The sequence below is a fragment of the Panthera tigris genome, chromosome B1, assembly GCF_018350195.1.
Source record: "Panthera tigris isolate Pti1 chromosome B1, P.tigris_Pti1_mat1.1, whole genome shotgun sequence".
Taxonomy (NCBI): domain Eukaryota; kingdom Metazoa; phylum Chordata; class Mammalia; order Carnivora; family Felidae; genus Panthera; species Panthera tigris.
Window position 1 is genome coordinate 21,287,951 of NC_056663.1, and position 18,069 is coordinate 21,306,019.

Consider the following 18,069-nt stretch of genomic DNA (forward strand, 5'->3'; position numbering starts at 1 on the left):
ATTTTTTTTTTTTTTTTTTTTTTGAGCAACTGAACAGAACTCAGTAACTTCTTTAACTATAGCTAATTATTAGTCTCTTACTTGAGCCTTCTGCAGTGCAACACTGTTGGCTTACTCTTTAGAAGTACCTCAACTAGATGTTAAAATTCATATTTATCTCCTTTCCAAGAATGCATTTACTCTTATTCTGAAAGAGTACATTCGGTATGATTTACTGTGGCTTCTTTTTAAAGCTGACACAATATAGCCGATAATCTGATTGGTTTCCTCTTATTTTGATCTTCACCTCTTTAAAAAAAATAGGAATTACAAAGATTCCCTTTTGAATAGCCACATAGTTGCTGAATTTCAGAGTCTGTCAATTTTGTTTATTGTCTCTTAAGAGGCAATGATATTTTATAACTTCTGTAAGAGGAACATTATGATCTTTACTAAATCTAGCTTTTGGATATAAGATATTTGGCTGATAGTTTTGTAATGTTCCTGAGCTGTTCATTCTAGATTCCCCATTGTGTTAAATTCTGTTGGGGCAGGTCAGCAAACTGTGGCCTGCAGGCCCAAACCAGCCTGCTGCCTGTGTTTCTATGGCCAGTGAGACGAGAGTGGTTTTTACAGTTTTAAAATGGTTGGAAAAAAATCAAAAGATTAATACTTACTGACCTGTGAAAATTACATGAAGTTCAAATTTTAGTGTCCATAGATAGTTTTATCAGAATGCAGCCAGACTCACCGCTTCCGCACTGTCTATGGCTACTTGTGCGCTACAGTGGGAAGACTGAGTAGCTGCTACAGAAACCGCTTATGGCATTCTCATCGTTTCACATTCCTTCTTGGTAAGCGGATGGAGATCCGACGTGCCTTGTGTATCTGTACAACAACAGTTTATTATTTCCTCTCTTACCCGTTCATATCCATCATGTCACAACAAGAAAATTGCACTTTTCATGATGTGCCTAGAAGGCACACTGGAGTGTGGATTATTTTACCTCATTATATGGGAAAATACTGTTTATTATGCAACGACACTGTAACTATGCTAAAAAATACAATATATGTTGACAAAACCACACCAAGTACTCATCACAACATACCCAACTACTGGGGAAGCAACAATTAGAAATTGTAAAATGGAATGGTTCATCACATCATGATTTCTTCACAAAAGTAAGAAATGAAAATGAGGCTATACCCAAAGTATGTTTATGACTGGCCCGGTTGTTAGTCAAGCAAAGCTATTATTTTTTGAAGGCAGTAGCCCAAAGAAATGTGTCTAGAGAAAATTCACAGACTTAGCCTTTTGGGAAAAACAGCTGGATGAAAAGTGAGGACACCAGGCACAACATCAACAGTTACTTATAAAATGACAAATGATTTTGATATTTTTCTTCGGCTCTTAGGTCAGATGTTCTAGTACTTCACCAGCTATTATTCTTCATTTGAGAAATCAATGCTAAGTTTGATGTGACCAAAAAATTTGTTTCTTTTAGTAGCCTGTGTGGAAATACAGGTGAGACTGTTTTCAAGGAAGTTGGGAAACCACTAAGTTGGTGCAACCTGAAATTTAAGATGTGACAGTAACTGTGAAATACGTAAAAATCTGCAGGAAACAGGAAAAGGTTTAGTTGGTCAAACTTGAGACCCTGTGAGAAAACGTAAAGCATTGTGGTTTGACAGGCACCCATTTCACTTCTGTCATGCGCCTTTGTTTCCTTTTCTTCTAAACAAGAATAAACACTGTTAGGTGGTGTCTCAGACCAGCGCAAAGACCCTGTGGAAAGTAAACTAAAAAATCATAGTTGAGCTATACGTATGTAGCGAGACTCTCCTCCAGGTGATTATAGCCATTCTAGGGTTCATCCATATCCTCTCCTTGCCTCAGTAAATTTTTTAAAGAATTTTAAAACACATATGCATGTTACACTAAGATGAGTGTGTAATTAAAGTTGACTTTTTCTAATAATCACCTTTCACAATAAATGTTTGGTTAAGTCATTTAAGATGCTTTTAATACCAGACCTTAGGGGGCTCTCCTTCCTGACAGAAAAAGACAGGAACTCTACCTGTGACAACAGCCTCGCTTTCATAGTTGAATAAAAAACAGAAGAACTGAAACTTTCTGTGACAACAGTTTTAATTCAGCATCAACAGAATTCTTTGTAGCATTATTTTTTTTCTCATTTTAATGAAGCACCTTTATCTGTCAAACAAGAACTATTAAGTATTAACAAATTCAGGTCAGGAGAGCTCCTTACACGGGAAAACCTTCCCTGGAAGATGCAACACAAATGATAGTTTTTAATAAATCATAAAATAGTCCCGTCCTTTCCGAGTACCGAGGAGCTCCTTCACACAGCACAAGCCAGAGCTTAAAATCACTTATCAAGAGGCCCCCTTTGGTTTCCCTGGTACTCAGAAATAAGTCCACTCAAAAGATGAATCATCTTAACAGACATTGTCCCCCCACCTGTAAGCTGACAAATACGAAATACTGGTTGCAAACAAGAACATCAAAGATCTCTCTGGGCATGGTCCCCGGTTTTGTTTTCGCTCTCACGTTCCTGCCATGAGAAAAAGCTGCAAGCGATCTGCAGTTGTCTTTTGCCCAAATGGTCACATTTGAATTTTTTGTTGGTGTAAGAACAATTAAAGGATGAGCTCTTAGTGACCTGGAGTGTATTATGGTAAGACATCCGTGTATGTACATCCTCTTTTTTTTGAGGATGGAAATACACTGAACATTACACCGGGGGACAGATGTATTTCAAAAGAGGGGAAATCTGCTGGTTTATAATAGAAGGGAGTAACAATTTTTTCACAGGTTGTTTCCTTGAAGCATGAATCACACGATGACTACCTTCATTTTTTAAGAACATGTTTTATAAATCCTGCGATTTCTCTAGAGAGGGTAGTTTTTGTCAAACATATGTCGTGTTTCCCGTACTTAACTGTTGAATGCACCGTACTCAAGTTTTACAGTGTTTCTAATTGTCCTCAGAATCATCTTACTAAGAGATCATGATCTCATCCTGTCATCCACCTCTCCTCAAAAAGAGCTTTGTTATGGCCAGGTTGTAGACCAATTTTGTCTGTAATAGCTCTGGTAGACCATTAGGAAAAGTGTATCTTGAAAGCAATTTCGATTGTCAATGCAAAGGCAAATTCATATAGACCGCTAATAATGGTGATCAACCAGACTTTATTACGGTAGAACAGGAGGGAATTCATGGATAAGCACTGCCTTGAATGGCTCATCGTTGTATTTAGATGCAACAAAGTTTTATCTTTAAAAAACAAACCCTCTCCACTGCACAATGGCAAATAGTTAACTGAAGTATATGAAGTATTTGCACAATATTTAAAAAAATTCTTAAAAATTTTCTCTCTATGGTAGAATTTCTAAAAACAGGAAAAAATCAAAATTATCAGTTAAGTGGACTATCAGGACAGTGGAAGTATAAGTGTCTTCAAGTTTCAGTTGAGCAATTAAATTTTTTAAAGCAAAATGTTTAAAATGTTTTTAAGGTACATTTTATAAATATGTACAAAAATGCAGGTCTATCTGATGCTTTATTCACTCAGGTAAACTTTATACTGCATATCTAATGAGATATGCCATCATCTCTAAAAATTCTAACCACCTAGATTAAAAACAAAACCCTTGAAAGATTATTCACTGTATGAAAACAAAAAGGGAACCACTGCAACTTAATGGAAAAAAATTTATTCGTAAAAATTTTTTTCGAATGATTCTACTGTGTATCAACTCATCACGTATATCAATAATTACACAAAAGACCTAAAGGGGGAAATTTTAACAGTACTCTCGCAAGGGAAAGAATAAAAACCCCACTTTTTTTCTTAGCTTCTATTTTGACAAGAAGGAACACCTCACAAAATCCTGTCCACAAAATGGCTATAGTACTGTGCTTTGAAAAAACCTGGCTGCATATATTTTGTAATACATCACGTGATGCTGTTGCCCTTAAGACTCGTAGCAGTAGCTATAGGTTCCAACCTGGCACTTCAGGTAATAAAAAATGATGACCAAAAAATGCTTTAAAAGTAACAAGTAAAAATGCATCATATCTTCTGAGATTTCCTGAAACGGATTGTCAGATCAAAGTCTTCAGGTTTAAAAAAAAAAAAAAAATCGGAAAGAGTATCCCTGTATCTTTAAATGGACTTGGCTGACATTGGTTCTTTCATAAAACTCATTAAAATGTAAGCTTTATATTTTTAGAAAGAACAAGTAACTGCAAGGATCTTTCTACTCCATTATCCTCCAGTCTTCTGGTCTCTTCAGTGTTGCATTTTTGTCTAACTCAGATTTTGAAAAGTGTAATACCATTGTCTCTTTGATTAAATACTGGTTCCTTAACTGTGCACGTTTTAAAAGATAATCTGCTTTAAATTCTCAAAATCAGTACCAAAAACTGTTTAAGCTTATTCTAATCTCTAACATTTACAAAACTTACACTCCACTCAAAAAAAGAATAACTTTTTCAAATAGTGCGTACAAGGCACAAGAGCTTCCTAGTATATTTACCGAAGCCGAACGTTTTGGCATTAACAAACACACCACATTAGTTTACCTTAAACTCAATTTCCAAACAGCACGCCATTTAGTTCAGGTTGAACTAAATTTCTGAAAGTATAGGATTTGTTTTAATGATTTGCATAATTTAGTCTTAAGTATTTGAAGAACTATAAAGTTAAGTGTCATACTTTTGATGAGAGGGGACACAGAAAAAATATAGATATCAATGGAGGATTAATCTATTGGCCCATTGGCGATGCTTAACAAATTCAATATGTTTGCTGTGTTCAGTAGAACAAATAACCTAAAAAACAGATTTTCAAAAAAGCCATACTGGCAAAATAACATCATAAACCAATCATAATTGTTTTTGTATAGATTTTCCCCCGGTTTAAGAAGATTGGGAGAGATGAAAAATATATCTTGGATGTAATAGAAATGTATTAGTTGTGACAAAACATTTGCTAGCTAGTTGCTTATCAGTGAGCTCAGTCTTCAATCAATGATCACACTTCTTTTCCAGCAGGGAACAAAGGCTAGAATTAAAGTCTGGCAAAAAATGATGGCAGTTTTCAAGTGTGGGCCAATTAAAATTTGCAATGAATTCATAGTCATTAGAGTTCACTCAGTCTGGGGCCAGATTTACAGCAGAGGGAAGAAGCAAGTCTGACAGGCTCCCTCCACCTCACAGGTAACTAACAGGTTTTATGAATAAAGCTCTCATTATACTGTAATTTGAAATCTTTTAAACTTCAGTATCTTAATAGTCTCAATTTTCTGAATCAGAAAAATCAGATGATTAATGGGCTTTTTATGTGTATACATTGTACAACCCAAATATTTGGGTGAAAATAAGCCCACGAATTTATTCCAAGTTTTTATGATAGAAGATATTTTTGTCCTTGATTCATAAACCATAATTACTTTTAATATTTAACAGGAATTTGTGTTAGTTGAAACAATCTCTATACTGGTTTTTTTTTAAAATGTGTTATATTTTAAGCAACGGCTTGGAGAGAACTAACCAATTCATATTCTGCATATCCAGCCAAGAAGAAATGGGAACCAGGGGCCCGTGGTGCCTTCCTGTGGGAAGCCTCTGCCATCCACCTGCAGCACTGATACCTTGAAATGAAACAGAAATCATGAAATTATTGTGTTAACTATAAAAAAAAACAAAAACAAAAACAATTCATTCAATGTTGAGTAACATTCCTTGCTCAGAAGTCCATGTTTTCTGTGCTGGAAAGCTCAGATGTGTTCTTGAATTCAGACCTCTACATCTGTCCTTCTCAAGTTATAATATGCGTATACAAGGCCAGAGGATCTTGTTAAAATACAGAAAATGCAGATTCTGATTCAGTAGGTCCAGGGTAAGGTTTGGGGCCCCAATGCCAGTGGCAGGACTGCTAGTTCTTCATTTGTCTGAAGCCAGGAGGAGTTTAGAAGTGCCAGCTAAGCTGGATGGGGATGTAGGAAAATCATTTTGAAACTTCATGTGCATAGAAGCACAGCATTTTTTTTTTTAATTTTTTTATATTTGAGGTAGAGAGCGAGCAAGCGAGTGGGGGAGGGGCAGAGAGAGAGAGGGAGAGAGAAAGGATCTCAAGCAGGCTCCACCCTGTCAGCAGGGTGCCCAATGCAGGGCTTGAAACCACGACATGTGAGATCATAACCTGAGCTGAGATCAAGAGTCAGATGCTTCACTGCACCTGAAGCACAGCATTTTTTCTTTGTATAAGAGGGAAGGTTGAAAAGGCTAAATTTACTTACACATCAGTGCTACTATGGGCCTAGGGACATAACGATCTGCAAAGTATGAACTAATAAATATTTTATAAAAAGCCCACAAATAATTTATTAATGTACTTCAAAAAGAGAAGAGATGAAAATATCATTCAGAATATAATTAAATTAAGCCTATCAATATCATGTGCACTGCACAAATTGCAAGTTTGAGATGTAAAGCAGGAAAAACTATTTTTAAATATTTTAAAAACAATTTGGCATATTAGCTACTTTGGGAAAATTCAATTTCTAAAGACACATTTAAATGTCCCTGGTTATGTCAATATATAGAACACTTAACACATATGACCTCACAAACAAATGGTAATTAGAACTAATGGTTCAAAATACTGAAAAAACATCCTGTGAAACATTATATGCTTTACAGAACTAGTATAATATTTTATTTGTAGTATTACTTAGTAATTCAATTATTGTATATTCAGTTACATTTTAAGAATTCCCTCTAGAGAGGCACCTGGGTGGCTCAGTTGGTTAAGCATCTGACTTTGGCTCAGATCATGATCTCACAGCTCGTGAGTTTAAGCCCTGTGTCGGGCTCTGTGCTGACAACTCAAAGCCTGGAGCCTGCTTTGGATGATGTGTCTCCCTCTCTCTGTGCCCCTTCCCCATTCACGCTCTGTCTCTATCTCTCTCAAAAATAAACATTAAAAAAAATTCAAAAAGAATTACTTTCAGAAATTTAATATTGTCTTTTTGCCATTTAACCAAGTGAAGATGAAATTTTCACTATCCTAACCATAGTTATGATTAATCTGATCTACTCTAAGATCATCCACAGTCATCCAAAACCAAAACATTAGTCAACTGGCAAATTCCCAGATCAGTTTTTTGCTGTTAGTACATAGCTACTTATCAAAACCAAAACCAAAGAAAGAAACAGATTTAAAAAAAGAAAGAAAGAAAGAAAGAAAGAAAGAAAGAAAGAAAGAAAGAAAGAAAGAAAGAAAACAGATTTAGAGGATTAAAATGGGTTAAAAACCAAAGAAAACAACCCAGATATCCATGAAATATTTTGACACAAATGATTTTGTGTTTTAGATTCCATTCTCTTGATTGTTTTTAGACTTCAGGATTCTAGATTGCAGTTTTATAAATACAGATTTGTCTTGATAACCTTACTGTTCAACTCTATACTGTGTTTATTATAATAGCACATACAATTTTTTATTTTGTTTAGATGATTATGGCTTTGTTCCAAAGCTGCTCTTTATTGTATTAATTGCAGGCTGGCTTATAAAGAAATTACCTTTTAAAGAAACTGATTTAGAACAACAGGTTTAAAAAAAATTATGGTTTAAAGAAAATGATTTGGAACACTTATTACTTTAAGGGTAACGCATGCCATGGCGTGCTACTGTAACCCAAAACTGGGATGCTAGAGGTTTGCACTAACAAGATATAATTGTCTTGTACTAAGACCCAGTGGGATTCTACTGACAGATGGTCAAGGATATAACTGCTGTAATCTGGAAGGATAGAAGAAAATAAAAAACTCCAGGATCCTATCATCTGACAAGATAAGTGTCAAGTAAGGTTCAATATTTTAGGAGTAATCCTTGCCATTTAGTGCATTGCTATAAAAATGAATTTCATTTATCAACTTACTCCAATTATTTGTCAAGTTACCCTACATACAGGCTAATACCAAAGCTAGGTCCACCTGCACATGTGTCCAACATGATACACGATGGGATCCTCAGGGTTAATTAAAACATCTTCAAATTTCAATCACTCAAAAATAAATAATAACATTTATGGGAACTATTTGCCCTAAGAGAACTGGAAAATTGTTAAAAATACAAAGCATAACAATTAAGAAAAAAACGTATCTTACTTTCATAAAGTATGAATTTATTTTGTTTGAAGAGTTAAGTCTCATTCTCCATGGTTAATGCAGGATTGCTCATACCTTCAAGAAAGAACATAAATTAGCATTTTGTTTTGGGGGGGCGTTGCTTTTGAATAAATAGAGACTAGTTTTTTCATCCCTGATTCCCTCCATATGCTTCCAAAGGTGCCTTGCATGCAGTACAGGTTTGTAAGATGATCATACAGAAACACACACACACACACACACACACACATGATACAGTGTTGACCGCCCAGAGTGTCACAAAAATAGCATTTTAATGTTTATTTATTTTTGAGACAGAGACAGAGCATGAATGGGGGAGGGACAGAGAGAGAGGGAGACACAAAATCGGAAGCAGGCTCCAGGGTCCGAGCTGTCAGCACAGAGCTGATGCGGGGCTTGAACCCACAGACCGTGAGATCATGACCTAAGCCAAAGTCAGATGCTTAACTGACTGAGCCACTCAGAGGCCCCACAAAAATAGCACTTTAAAAAGAGATATACACCTGAGGAAGTGGGCGGGAGGGGGGGGGGTGGTGGGGGTGGGCAGGAACAAAACATCAAAAATAACATTGGATTGGGCACTTCTCATGTCATCTTAAAGTACTCTTCCTAATTCTACATTTACCTACTACATCCTGCTGAAACTCATCTTGGAGTCCTCCCTCACCTCATCCTTCTCACATTTCTTTTCCTTCTTTTACATCATCCTTTAGACTTTAAATATTCATCCATCCAAGTAACAGAAAATTAATCTAACATGCCAAATAAGTAACAGCATATAAAAAGGAAGAAATCCTTGGGGCGCCTGGGTGGCTCGGTCGGTTAAGCATCCGACTTCGGCTCAGGTCATGATCTCACGGTCCGTGAGTTCAAGCCCCGCGTCGGGCTCTGTGCTGACCGCTCAGAGCCTGGAGCCTGTTTCGGATTCTGTGTCTCCCTCTCTCTCTGACCCTCCCCTGTTCATGCTCTGTCTCTCTCTGTCTCAAAAATAAATAAACGTTAAAAAAAAAAAAAAAAAAAGGAAGAAATCCTTCTATGTTAATGCAGAACTGTACGAGGAAACATGAATTCCTTCTGAAAGAAAGGGAGCTCTTTGTCTTTCCACCCCCCAAAAATTGACCCCCGACTATACATCACTTCTTTGCCTCCAAGAAAACTGAGGGATTCACAGGGCTAACAGGTGTCATCAATTTTTGTTTAGGCAATATCTAGCCCTTCCCACAGACTGGAAAATGGAATGGCCGGTTTGAAGGTGGGAGAAAGACAAAACCAGGAATACTCAAAGGATGGGGATCTTTATCTATTCCTTAAGCACAAAACTCTTTAAAGAAAGCCTATATTTTAGCAGAATATGACTGATTGTATATTAAATAATGACCTTAGAATTTTTAGTTAGAACTGTCATGTTTTACGATCACTAAATCCCAAAGAGATTTCAAATAAAACAACAAACACTTTAAAGTGAAGTGAGCCAGGGTGCCTGGATGGCTCAGTTGGTTAAACATCCGACTTCAGTTCAGGTCATGCATGATCTCACGGTTTGTGGGTTCGAGCCCCACGTCGGGCTGTGTTCTGACAGCTCAGAGCCTGGAGCCTGCTTTGGATTCTAGGTCTCCCTCTCTCTCTGCCCCTCCCCCACTTGTGCTCTGTCTCTGTCTCTCGAAAATGAATAAACGTTAAAAAAAATTAAAAAAATAAAATAAAGTGAAGTGAGCCAAAGTCTGGCAGCACTAGGAGAGAGTTTGAAGAAAGGACTAGAAATGAAGGAGAAGATTTTCTGGCTAATGGTGCTTTCATCATGCATGTATGATTTTATACTCAATTATAAGGGACACCACACGCATCCATATATGCTGGCATGCATGATCACATGCTTTGATTAATCCTCACCAACCCTGAGAAATAAGTAGCATTTTAAGAAAAGAAAGCTAAGTCTAAAAGAGATTAGGTAACTACAAATCTCACACACCAATCAGGTGTCAAAATTGAGATCTGAAATCAGGTCTAACTTCAAACCCTTTGCTGATAAACTATACTAACTGATGCAGTCACAGATTAAAATCAACAGCAATACAATAGAAATGTGAGTGGGATTTGAAGAAATAACAGCTGAAGTTACGGCAATCACGCAATCACTTTACTCTGACATTCTGAAACTGGATAGAAATCTTAGAGTAAAAGAATCACATTAAGATCTTTTTCACTGGATGTTTTTCAATCTGTTGCCTGAGTCGATTACTTTTTCCATTAAACATTTACATTTTGAGTATACTTACATCATTTTATTTAATAGGCAATAGTTAATATTTGGTTCTTACACTGGGATAAAAGCAATGTAGATCTTTCACAAAATGATCTTCTTCAGCTAACATTAGACATTAACCAAAGGCCTTTACAAAAAAAAAGTTCCTGAAAATTAATTCTAAATTTACAGTGGGAATCCAACTTCAAAATTTTGTAGGTTATATGATGGGATTGTTTTCACTACCTTCACCTTTTGTTAAAGGTGAATAAGCACCTTCATTAAATAAAACAGTCAAACCAGGACACCCTTACCAGCTTTGCCTTTTCCTGGGTTTGCAGTGTTCTCAGTCCAAGACTGGGAATCCGTGAGAAGGTGACTCTGGGACTCTCTCAAGGGCTTTGCAGGGAACTGATGGTTTTCAGGACTGAATAAGAATAATCATCATCATAATCATCATGTTAATTCTTGATCGCGTTATGTTGAGTGTTTCTCAAAGTACAGAATTCAAACAACTTCCCAAGGGAATTTGGGGAACAGGGAATAAGGCATTAAATGGCACTGACTCGCAATGAGAAAACTGTTCTCCCTTCCATTGTCTCGTCATTCTTCCGAATATAACAAGGTGACAGTCCTTGACTTTGGCGTCTCCATCTTTGACAGAACAGGCCTCCGCCTCTGACTTTAGCAGGTGAGGGATTCTAGTTAGAATTTAATAGTGTTTAATTATCAATTTTATTTTTTAAAGTTGTATTCTATTTATGGCAATTTATCGCAGTTTTCATTTATGACAGTGAGGTACTGTTTGATTTAAAAATAAGCTTCAGTGCCAATTTAAATAAGTATGTTAAATAAAAATATTAGTTTTATGTGGTATGTGGATATGGAAAACATAGATATGAAGGTGATAGGAGAAATAAAAGTTGGAGAAACATTGGCCTAGTGTTTCTAAAGTGGCCTAACTAGTCTTAAACAAAGAATTCTCTATCTTCCTCTCTTAAACTGAAACAACAAATTTAAGTGCTATCTTGCAAAAATGTTGGAAACATCTGACAACATCAGGTTTTACAAACGTTGTTTAATTTGGAGAATGAAGAGTCTTCAAAGAAGAATTTAAGTTTTAAAATTTAAGTGCACATGCTACATATCAATCTATTGGGTGGCATGAAAAAATAAAAATTAAAAAATAACATTTCACTCAGAAAAAAATATTGGCATAGAAACTATATAAGTGTAGTTTTAGAACACCCTGAAATAGTAATTATAATCATGTTCAGAAAAAAAAGTTCAATTTCTTCCAAGAATAATTTCACATATGTGAGTTGACTATACTATATTTTTTAAAGGATATGCTTTTTTGCTCCTTAATAATTACCTCATATCTAAAACTGGAGAATATTTTAATTTTGTGCAGCTTTAACATCCCTTTATTAAAATTTTGGAGATAAATCTTTAAAAATAAAGAGCATATCTCCTATTTATATGAAAAAAACCCCAAATAACTCTTGTATTCTAATTTTTATTATTCTTCAGGAAAGGGACCATACACCTGGTTTAGCATAGTAACCAGGTCCTGGTTTAGGGAATCCTTGCAGATTCATTACTGCCAACAAGACTAACAAATGGCAAGGAAGGATCCATTCATTCAACTGTATTCAATGAGTACCTATTACATCAAGGAATAAAGTCTGTGATCGCACAGAAATTTCACTGTAACTGAGGAAGAATAATAATAAATAAGCAAATATGTAATAAGTCAGGTGACAGGAAGAGCTGACAACAGAAAAAGAGAGAGTAAGGGGAAGCGAGGGAGCAGGTCCCTATCTTACAAAGGGTTTTCAAAGACAGCCTGTATTGTGAAGTTACACCTGAGCTGGAAGTGAATTAAGAAAAGGTCGAAGAGCATTCAGATAGCTGGAAAAAAAAATGGGTAGGAAGAGGAATTGGCAAGTACAAAGACAATAAATAAGGACATGCCAGGTACATTTGGGGACCAGCAAGATCTGTGTGTCTGAGGACCGTGAGGGATGAGAAGGTGGCAAGGGATGACATTAGAGAGCTACTGGGGCCAGATTAGACAGGACAAGGTAAGGACACTAATTTGATTTATGCTGATTAAGATGGGAAGCCAAGGGAGGGTTTTGAGCACAGGAGTGACACAATCTGATTCTTAATGGAGAGTAGACTGAAGTAGGGCAAAAATGGAACCAGAAAGACCAGCAAGGAAGATGTGGAAGTAATCCATGTGAGAAATGATGCCTTGGACCGGAAAGCAGTCTGTGGGTGAAAAAAGTACTCGGATTATTGGCATATTTTGAAGGGGCATCTGACAGGATGTGCAAATGGAGTAAATACAAGGTAACGAAAGAGGAGTCTAGAATGATGCATGGTTTCTGGCCTGAGCACCTGGGAGAAGGGGGTCACTGGATGTATACTGACATCCAGAAGGATGGAGGAGAATCAGATTTAAGCCGAAGGGTGTTGATGGTTGGAAATCAAGATATCCGCTTTGCACCTGTTCAGTGGGAGATGACTTTTAGACATTTAAGTGGGAATGTTCAGTAGACAGTCAGACATAAAACTCTGCAGTAGAGGAGAGACAGCCACTTGCCATAACAATTTTATATGGGCTCATCAAGGAGGAATTATAGAATTACGTAAAAGACAATTTAGCTGTCAAAATCCAATCCCAAAATTTAAAGGAAAAGGAAGTCGATAGTGGTTACGTGACCCCTTCAAGATCACCTAGCAGGGCAAAAGTGCCAGAATTAGGATTTCTCCGAGGGCCTTTGGTACACTTAGTAGAAGGAGACATACCATCTCTGAAAACCAAATCTTCTTGGACTACAAAAACCACTTAAAGGGTAAAAAACGTTACTGAAAACTACTAAACTTTATAAAAGCTTGAAAACATTCTAAATAATCTATTAAAGTGATATTTTTCTGCATGAAGATACAAGGAAAATCGTTAAGATATAACTCTGTTAAATTTTCAAGCCCAAACTCAAAGGGGACATCCCACTAAGACTCCGGTGCCTTTGAATGTCCCCGGGAAACACATCAGAATGGCCTCCTCATTAACTTGTTCAGTCTCCTGTGTCCAAGGTCACGCTGGGGATGGGGTGGCAAACAGGTTTCATCTCGTGACAATTTAAAATGGCTTTGGAACGGCTACCAGGGTCACTGCCTCAAGAAGAATTGTGGGGTCATGACAGGCTCCACCAGAGGACGTGCTGTGATCAATAAGAAATGGAGACAGCAGGAGCAGAGGTACAGGTGTTATGTACGTGGCATTCCAGCAAAGAAGAAACTCTCTAAAATTTAAGAATATTACAGTTATGCTCTTGCTATTGGCTTCCCCTTAAAAATTAGAGGTATGGCCATATTCAAATAAATCTGTCTTAAAGATGTGAAAGTTAGTGTTTTAAACTTAAAAATTCATACATAGCATTTAAAAGGTTTAAGTAGTTTTGCCTTTTGCCAGTTAATTGCCAAGTTAGAATCAAATTTCAAGGTCTTCCTCAAATTCTTGACAAAGCAAGGGCAAAAGTCTCCAAACACTAAATTTCTAGGGCCCCTTGCCTTTCCCTTCCACTGAAATGGCCCAGATAATGTTTACTGGTCTTTAATAAGCATTAGGAAATGTGGTGCACTAGCAAGCAGGTGTCTGGGATTCCATTTGATCTCCAAAAACCTAATCCAAGGAAGTGCTTCTTATCTCTTTATAATGTTATAGGTACCACAGAAAGGACCTGGGGGGTCCGAGGGCACGTTTCCTGTCTGCTCACCTGATCACTAGGGGAGCTAATTTGGACTTACATGCTCTTCTTTTAAGCACTACGTTTTAAAACTCGTAATATACTTCAGTCAAGCAGCATGTATGGAGAATTAACACCTGTTTATCCAGAGTAATAACAGAGTTTGACAAGTATAATTAAAGCTCCCTATGTACCCCTCCCCAATCATACTTTCCTATCTCCCTCATTCCAAGCAGGAACCATTGTGGTCAAGTATCCTAGGTTTTTAATTTTTTTTCCCCAAGAAATATATAGCCCAAGGACACAGGAGGAGAACATATATTATTTGAAAGTAAAATAGAAAAAAAATACGGGATTACGTTTTCAATGTTGAGTTCATTCCTGCAGGAGTAGATGGTTGTTCAGGATCCTGATTAACAAGGCAAGTTGGAAAGGAGCAGCCATCACCTAGACTAGAATCAAAACGAAAACTTACAACTGAGCGGTAAAAAAGTCCATAGTGTGAAACCATTACAATGTGATGTTTGCCAGCGGAACACAGTTATGCTACGGACAAAACGGGTCTATCAGACACTGGCTTCAATACAGCATGTTAAGGGAGAGGCTGAGTTAACTGACTTCCACACTGATATAAGGGTGAACCACGAAATAATTCTTCTCACAAAAACAGGAATTCCCATGCAGAATTATAGTTCTTCTGTTGGGTTGCTTTCATTGGTTTAAAACCCGAATACTTTCACAACAAACTACCTTGAAAAAACGGGTAGCAGCCAGTACTTCTTCTCATCACCAAAAACTTGTCGCATGTTTTTACTGAAACCCAAGCTGAATCCATTCTTATCTGTTCCGTGTCGAAATACAGGACTTCTAAACGCCTCTGCCAAAAAATGGGAGAACAATCACATGAGTAACACATCTAGTAACCCCCACATGTAGAAACCACTGGACTAAATGAGGGAACTCTAAAAACCAATGGCTAGCCCCCTGTGAACGCACAACTCGCGTACCTATCAAAAGCTCTGCCACATAGATTGCCTATTCTGTTTTAGAGGATGTGATTGCATTCATTTTCATTTTTAAAGAATCCTTCTATTATTATTAGCAGCACATGTGCATTGCAAAAGAAAATCAGAAAACACAAATAAGCAAATTAAAACTTTATAAATTCTGGATCTTTTTTAGATAGATGTGTGGACGGATAGATTTGAGGATCAGCTTCGCCATTTCTGCAAGAAAGGCCACTGAAATTGTAATAGGGATTACACTGACTCTGTAAATCACTTTGGGTCATACTTAAAAATATTAAGTCTTCCCATATATGAACACAGGAAATCTTACCATGTATCTGCGTCTCTAATTTCTTTCAGGCAAGCTTGGTAGTTTTCAATGTGCCACTGCTGTACCTCCTTGGTTACACTTATTCCTAGTTATTTTATTATTCTCATGCTTCTGTAAATGGAATTGTTTCCTTAATTTCTTTTTGGATGGTTCTTTGCTCGTGTACAGAAATACAACTGATTTTTCTGCATAGTGATGTTGTGTCATGCAACTATTAGCTCTAATAGTTTTTATCGTGGATTCTTTAAGTTTTTTGTTTTTTTAATATAGAAGATCATGTCATCCACGAAGAAAGATGGTTTTACTTCTTCCTTTCCTATCTGGATGGCTTTATTTCTTTTTCTTGACTAATTTTTCTGGCTAGATTAAACACTACTAGGGAAAGTGGCCAATCTTGTTTTGTTTCTAGTCTTAGGGGAAAAGTTTTTATATTCACCATTGAGTATGATATTAGCTACAGATTTCTCATTAATGCACTTTATCATTTGGGGCTTGAGGAAGCCCCTTGTGCTGAAGAAATTCTCGTTTGCCTCTAATTTGTTAAGTGTTTTTACCTTGAAAGGGTGTTGGATTTTGCCAAATACTTTCTCTGCATTAGCTGAGTTGATCATGTGGTTTATTTTCCCTTCATTCTATTATCGTGGTATATTACCATTGATTGATTTTTGCATATTGAAACACCTTTGCATTCTTAGGATAAATCTTTCTTGGCCACCATACATAATCCTTTTAATAAGCTGCTGGATTTGGTTTATTTTATTGAGGATTTTTGTATCTATATTCATAAGGGATACTGGGCTGTAGTTTTCTTGGATGTCTTTGTCTGGCTTTGGTATTAGGATAATCCTGGCCTCACAGAATGAGTTACAAAGTGCTATCCTGTCTTCTAATTTCTGGCAGAGTTTGAGAAAAATTGATGTTATTTTTATTTATTTATTTATTTTAATGTTTGGGAGAATTCACCAGTGAAGGCATATGGTCCCGGGCTTTTCTTTGTCGGGAGGTTTTTGATTACCGATTCAATCCCTTTACTTGTTACAGGTCTGTTCAGGTTTTATATTTCTTCTTGAGTCAAATTAGTAGTTTGTATGTTTCTAGAAATTTGTCCATTTCATCTGGGCTACCTAATTTTTTGGTGTTCAGGGTATTCACTTATAACCCTTTTTATTTCCGTAAATTCAGTAGTAATATCCCCACTTTCATTACCGATTTTCATTAAGTCTTCTCTATTTTCTCTTTCTCGCTAATAACTTGTAAAATTTGTTCATATTTTCAAAGACCCAGTTATTGATTTCACTGGACTTCTATGTTTTAAATTCTCGATTTCTGTTGTCTCCTTTCTAATCTTTATTATTTCCTACCATTTGCTGGCTTTGGGTTTCCTTTGCTCTTCTTTTTGTACTTCCTTAAGATTTAAAGTAACTGATTTGTGATATTTCTTTTTTAATGGAATCATTTATAGCTAGCTGTGGATTTCCCATTAAGTACTGTTTTAGCTGCATCCCACCTCTGTAGGGCTTTTGAACATACTGTTTCCTCTGCCTGAGATGTTACGGCTCTTACCATGACAGACTTCATAGGTTATATACTTGTTGCTTTGATAAGCCCTTCCCTGGCCACTCTAAGTAGGTTCCCTTCCATCGTCCCAGTCCTCGATTCATACCTCAGCATCCTGTTTGTTTCCTATATAACACTTGACAGTTTGTAATTACTTTTATGTTTGGTTACAGATTTTCTGTGCCCCCCATAGACTATTTTGCCCTTGCTCACCACTGTATATACACAATGCTTTACACACAATGGACAGTCAATAAATATACAGAACGAGTGCCTTTGTAGGTGGCTAAGTGACCCTCTCATACAACGGGGTAGGAAATAAAAATGATTTTTACCACGTCAGGACAGGTTGGCATTTAATCATATGGCAACTTTTGATGCGTTTAAAGTTCTGTTAACTACAATTGAATACTCACCTAATGTAGATTTATTTTTGCTGACTAGCCAACAATGATAGCCAAACAGAGAAGACAAGCTGACAGAAAACATAGCTGCGGCAAAGAATAAAAACATAATATGGAACTTGGCTTGAGTATCGGGTAGGCCATTCTATAAAGAAAGGAAGAAAATAAAATGTTTTGTCAAAGGGATATGTATTCCCCTACGTTTGTAAGTAAGATTTTTTTTCTGCTCTATTTTTTTAAAATTTAGATATGGAGAAAGATACGTGGCTTTCTGTTAAAATGTTGAGGAAAAATATGTCATAAGATTAAAAAATGTTTGCTATTAATTTATATAGATATTAAAAAGATATTAAACTTGGGATATTTGTTTTTCATAACTGATTCATAGAAAAGTTGTGATACCATATGTGTAAACTATAACACTAGGAAGCACGATAAAAGGAACTATAAAATAGTTTTTAATTTACTTCTCAAAAATGTTTTGTTAACATACTACAGCTTTACAAATGTTTAAATAGTTTTATTATAAAGCCTGAAAATGAAGGTTAACTGGCACAATTACTATT

The 18,069-nt window shown here is 36.4% G+C and overlaps 1 protein-coding gene across 3 annotated transcripts in view; it reads right to left on the reverse strand.

Annotated features, from left to right (window-relative positions):
* Nucleotides 1-3: 3 nt before the first annotated feature.
* ZDHHC2 (zinc finger DHHC-type palmitoyltransferase 2) overlaps nt 4-18,069 on the reverse strand; it is a 72,104-nt gene continuing 54,038 nt past the window's right edge. For 2 of the 3 annotated variants that reach the window (XM_042983051.1, XM_042983050.1), the window contains 6 exons: nt 17,516-17,648; nt 14,955-15,081; nt 14,564-14,656; nt 10,761-10,873; nt 8,184-8,258; nt 3,795-5,662 (listed from right to left, as the gene is read on the reverse strand). In XM_042983051.1, coding sequence (XP_042838985.1) covers nt 8,218-8,258; nt 10,761-10,873; nt 14,564-14,656; nt 14,955-15,081; nt 17,516-17,648 — 507 coding nt within the window. In that variant the 3' untranslated portion in view covers nt 3,795-5,662; nt 8,184-8,217. Of the gene's footprint in view, nt 868-3,794; nt 5,663-8,183; nt 8,259-10,760; nt 10,874-14,563; nt 14,657-14,954; nt 15,082-17,515; nt 17,649-18,069 lie in introns of those variants that run through there. The other variant, XR_006216531.1, reaches the window with a different exon arrangement.